General features: G+C 36.5%; 1 protein-coding gene across 1 annotated transcript in view; it reads left to right on the top strand.

Moving 5' to 3' along the window:
* Window positions 1-4,351, top strand: part of LOC104532248 (peroxisome biogenesis factor 1-like) — a gene marked incomplete at its 5' end in the record, with an annotated part of 13,503 nt that extends 9,152 nt beyond the window's left edge. The window contains 4 exons of the mRNA XM_029087320.1: window positions 274-374; window positions 2,058-2,190; window positions 2,925-3,021; window positions 4,113-4,351. Of these exons, the coding sequence (XP_028943153.1) occupies window positions 274-374; window positions 2,058-2,190; window positions 2,925-3,021; window positions 4,113-4,312 (531 nt within the window). The remainder of the gene's footprint in view (window positions 1-273; window positions 375-2,057; window positions 2,191-2,924; window positions 3,022-4,112) is intronic.
* Window positions 4,352-4,681: the final 330 nt, after the last annotated feature.

Genomic DNA, 4,681 nt, shown 5'->3' with positions numbered 1-4,681 from the left:
AAAGAGATGATGGGTTGCATAGCCTGGTATAAACAGCACTTGACCTAACATCTAATCACAGGTTGTTACATTGTTGTAAAGACTGGGTTTTATTTTGGAAATAGTTGTATGGATGCCACTTTACCAGTGCATCTTTCATCCAAGCGCAATAAGCTTCAGCAAAGCATACATGGAACATTTGCTTTACACAATTCAAAAAGTGGCCAGTCACTTCTATGTGCTTCTTCTGTAGTTATATTTAATGTAAAGTACTAACTCTTTCATTTCTTTTAGGTTCTTTTGCATCCTCTAACTAGAAAAGCTGATGTTGACAGCCAGCCACCTATGTGTGATACAGACAAGAACCTTCCTTACCACAAACTAAACGATTTAGGGTGAGATATTTTCATGGGAGAAAATATAGAAGGGAATGGGAATTAAAAAGAATACTGGTGGAAACACAGATTTTTTGAAAACTAAGCCAGATCTAAAAAAACCTGCATCTTTTGGCTTGTGTTCAGTTCAAACCTTACCCTAGTATATATAGGTGGTTAATTTTGTCGTCTGAATAGCCTTACTGGAGTGAATAGAAAACTTCATGTGGTTCAAGATACTCATGTACTGAAAAGTTCACTGTGTCTGACAACAAGATGGGAAATCTCAAAACTGCATAAATTTCAGAAGAAATACTGATAATTCAGTGACTCTTGCTGTGCATAGAAGTGGTATGAGGCGGACCTCTATGTAGCAGTAAGGGATACTGGGGTTGTTGGAGGATGTTTTTAGCTGGAGTTTCCAAGTGAAGGAAAACTTAGGATGTGTTACAGTCTGTCTGTCAATCCTGTTCCCACAGTAACTTAAACCTGTTTACTTGTTTAACTAAATTTAATAGTATGGGTCTCAAAGAAACATAGTTCCTAGTTTTATCAGAATTGCCATCTGAGGAGAGAAATTCAGAATCATGTCTCCACTGGTAAAAAGTGCAATGTAAACTCAGCAGCTACTTGGTTAACCTGCTAGGTGGTTAGTGGCAGTGGTATAGTTTGGAACTAGCCATAACACATGCTGGCTCTTTCTCAGTCAATAACTAAGTGATGTGTTAAGCTGTGGTCATCAGTATAAGAGAAGACAGTGGTCCTATGTAGCAAAGTCGAGATAGGGATGGAACAGAGGGGACATGAGAGACTTGAAGTATTGTGGTAGTGTGCTATCAGCATTGTGAAAGACAACTGAGGATACTATGTTGAAGAAGAAATAGGAACTGATCTAGGGGTGGTGTGGTACGGATGGGATGTGGTAGGAATAAACTAGACTAGATTAGAATAAATTGTTTCAGCTGGAGGGGACCTACAATGATCGTGTAGTCCAACTGCCTGACTACTTCAGGGCTGACCAAAAGTTAAAGCGTATTATTAAGGGCATTGTCCAAATGCCTCTTAAACACTGACAGACTTGAGGCATCAGCCACCTCTCTAGGAAGCCTGTTCCAAGGGTAGGGGTACTAGAAACCAGGATTCATTTGTTCATTCCATTTCTCCAGAACAACACTTTAAATAAAAAGTTGAAATACAAAACCGATAACCTTGCTGTTTGTGGACCTGAAAGGAGCACTGTCGTGTCGGAAGTCACAGAGATTTAGGATCAGTGAAGGATAAGGATGCCTTCAAGTGCACTATGTGCTCCTTTTCTGAAAAGGCTGAGAAGTTTTCTGACCAGACATGCTCCATGTTCTACCAATTTGTTACATTCCTTAGTAGGTTGTTACTTAGATACTCAAATAAATGAGCCTCAAAACGTGGTTAGCTCTTACCTTCTGAGACCTACCTCATGCTAGGGTGGTGTAGAATGACTAGATAACCCTTCCATTGTGAGGGTGTTCTGCAATGTCTGTGTCCCATGTCACCGCTGCAAAATAAAGGTGCTCTCTCTTCAAATTGAATTGTCTTTAGCTTTTTATTGAAAAGCTGAAGTAAATCAAAATGTGTCAGCATTGAAACTTCACTGTACTGCCAGAGTTCTATTTATGTCGCGTGTACTGATGCTAACCTAGGCCATTTGATGTTTTATTTGCTCTGCAGAGGAGTGGACAAAATAGGAACATCTTCCTTTGAACACATAAGCCACAGTCTTCTGGGGCGTCCTTTGTCTCAAAAGCTTGCTGTTATTGCTGTGGGACTGCGAAGTGGAGGGGTGCTTCTCACGGGAGGAAAGGTACACACTTTGCTACTCTTTACTTGCAAACCCTCCTAGATTGTTTCCTGGAGTTAAAAACCTGTTTTTGTTAGTTTTATTTGATACCATGTGAATTCCAAAGAATAAAAGAACAAACTGAAAAAAGATCAGTTAACAGAACAGAGTTAATTCACTAAAACATATATGTATACACATTATATGCACACATCATCAATACATATTCATATTTCATGTATATATATAATATATTTATAATGTAAGTTTTAAAGATTGCTACCAATGCAATTTCAATTTGTTCCCTTAGGGGGTTAATCTACTTCGTGTTTATAGTATCATAAACACTTCTTGTCTCTGAAATATTTGAATGAAAATAAGAATAATATTTTCTCCTTTGTTATAACATAAAATGGCAGTGGAGTTGATTTTCTTATTTTCCTGTTGCCTCTTATGGTGATGCATTTAATAACATATTTCACTGAAACTAACAGATGTCTTAACACTGAACTCAGTGGAATCAGAACACTATCTGTAGTGGATGTGTCCACTCTGAATTTGTTTATACTTGTTTCACTCTAGGGCTTTGGTCTCTACCAAGTGAGAGTACCTATATAGTTTCAGTGAGGAATAAAATCAGTGTGCTTACAGCTTTCCCAGCTGTTGTAACTGTTAACTGTTGTACACTCTGACAAAAACTCCGCAGAAACAGAGGAAATAGTTCTGTCAATTTACATTAGCTCACATTTATTTTTTAGGGAAGTGGAAAGTCAACATTAGCAAAGGCCATCTGCAAAGAAGCATTCGATAGACTGGATGCTCATGTAGAAGTAATTGATTGTAAAGCTTTAAGAGGTATGAAGATTTTTTTTAAATCTCAAATGTTTGCTTTATGATGAAGCACAATTATGAAGTTATTATATTTAGTCTGGATAATTTTTCTATTATTATTCTTGCTTTTGCAAGGATATTTGATGCCCCGCAATGAGCATGTTTAACAGTCTGAGAAAATACAGCTACCGTAAGCTTATTTCACACTTTTACCAGTTTCTGTCCCATGTACCACTACCAAATTCAAACCATGCTTGCCGTGCCTATTTCTAATTGTTACAAAATTGGAAGAAGTTGCAAGTTGAACTGTGTGGGGTTTTTTCAGATGTAGTAGTTGCAACAAATGTTACATTAACAAATCATAAGTATTAAAGGTTACTTGTATTACTCAATGAAAGGATGACACAGGCACCAAAGAAGGATGGAACAACCAGCTGAAACCTGATTTATGATGGCATGTTTACTAACCTAGTGTATGTCGGCAGTAGTCATCTAACACTCCTGATTATAGATGGTGATGCGATGAATCCTCACGTTTTGTGTGTTCAAAATAAGTATTTTGCACCAAAGATGGGAGAGGACAAAAAAGTCTTTTTTTACTCTTTCATTCACTAGCTTTCTTAATAGTCTTGGTGTTAGAGGCAGAGAATACTCAACTGTTTTCTTACAGAACCCTTATACTGCATGGCTGTACTCTTTTTGCTTAAGTCCCTACTGAGCTCCTTGCTCCAGAGAAAAAGGGAAAGATTCGTAAAGAGCTAGGTCCTTCACTCTGAAAAACTCTTCCAATTGCAGGACTCTTTGTAACTAATTTAGAGTGTTGCTGATACTGCTGTGTTTTTAACTATCTAGAAATTAGACCTATAGGCTTCTGTAGTGATTAGTGAAAGATGATTAATCTCATTTTAAGACAGGTGCATCCTTCTAATACTTTTTTAATAGAAAATGTGGACTCTTTACTGACTTTTGACTCTGGTTCAATCTTCATATCTGGGTTTATAGAAGTAAAGTTAAAATACACAAATCACAACAATATTACATGAGCAAGGTGTAGTCAGTCTGATGATTTTTTTTTCCTGATATGTTTTGTCATTAAAATTGTATTTCTGTTTTAGGAAAAAGATTAGTAAACATAAGGAAAAATGTGGAAGAAGCTTTTTTAGAGGCAGCATGGAGACAGCCATCCATTCTTTTGATGGATGATCTTGATCACATTGTTGGAGTACCTTCTACACCAGAGCATGAGAACAGCCCTGAAACTGTTCAAAGCAATAGACTTGCTTATGGTAATACTGTGCTACCTGTGTCTGGATAAAAATTGAATGCAATTTAGAATTTCTTGCACCTGAGTTGTTTGATGGAGTTAGTGTATTTTTTTATTAAATTACTTTTGAAGTTCATAAAATCTTACCATCATTTCTTTTTTAAAAATGTGCACTTAAGTTACTTACAGAATTGTGTTACTTACTTTATTTACAGATATAATGCATACAACTGTGGTTTAGAGTTTTACAGATTATTCCTTGAAGATCTACCTTGCATCCATAATTTCTTTTACTTTCATAATATTTTTTTTCTAGGTTGCTTACTTTCTAGGCTTAGAATCTATTTTTATTCTTATAACTTTCCCTTTTTTTGTTTGTATGGAGGGAATAGTATTTCTAGAACAGAGATCATAGCCCAC

Source organism: Antrostomus carolinensis, unplaced genomic scaffold, assembly GCF_000700745.2.
Source record: "Antrostomus carolinensis isolate BGI_N321 unplaced genomic scaffold, ASM70074v2 scaffold19191, whole genome shotgun sequence".
Classification (NCBI taxonomy): domain Eukaryota; kingdom Metazoa; phylum Chordata; class Aves; order Caprimulgiformes; family Caprimulgidae; genus Antrostomus; species Antrostomus carolinensis.
The sequence above is the reverse complement of the archived record's forward strand: the minus strand, read 5'-3'. Positions and strand labels throughout refer to the sequence as shown.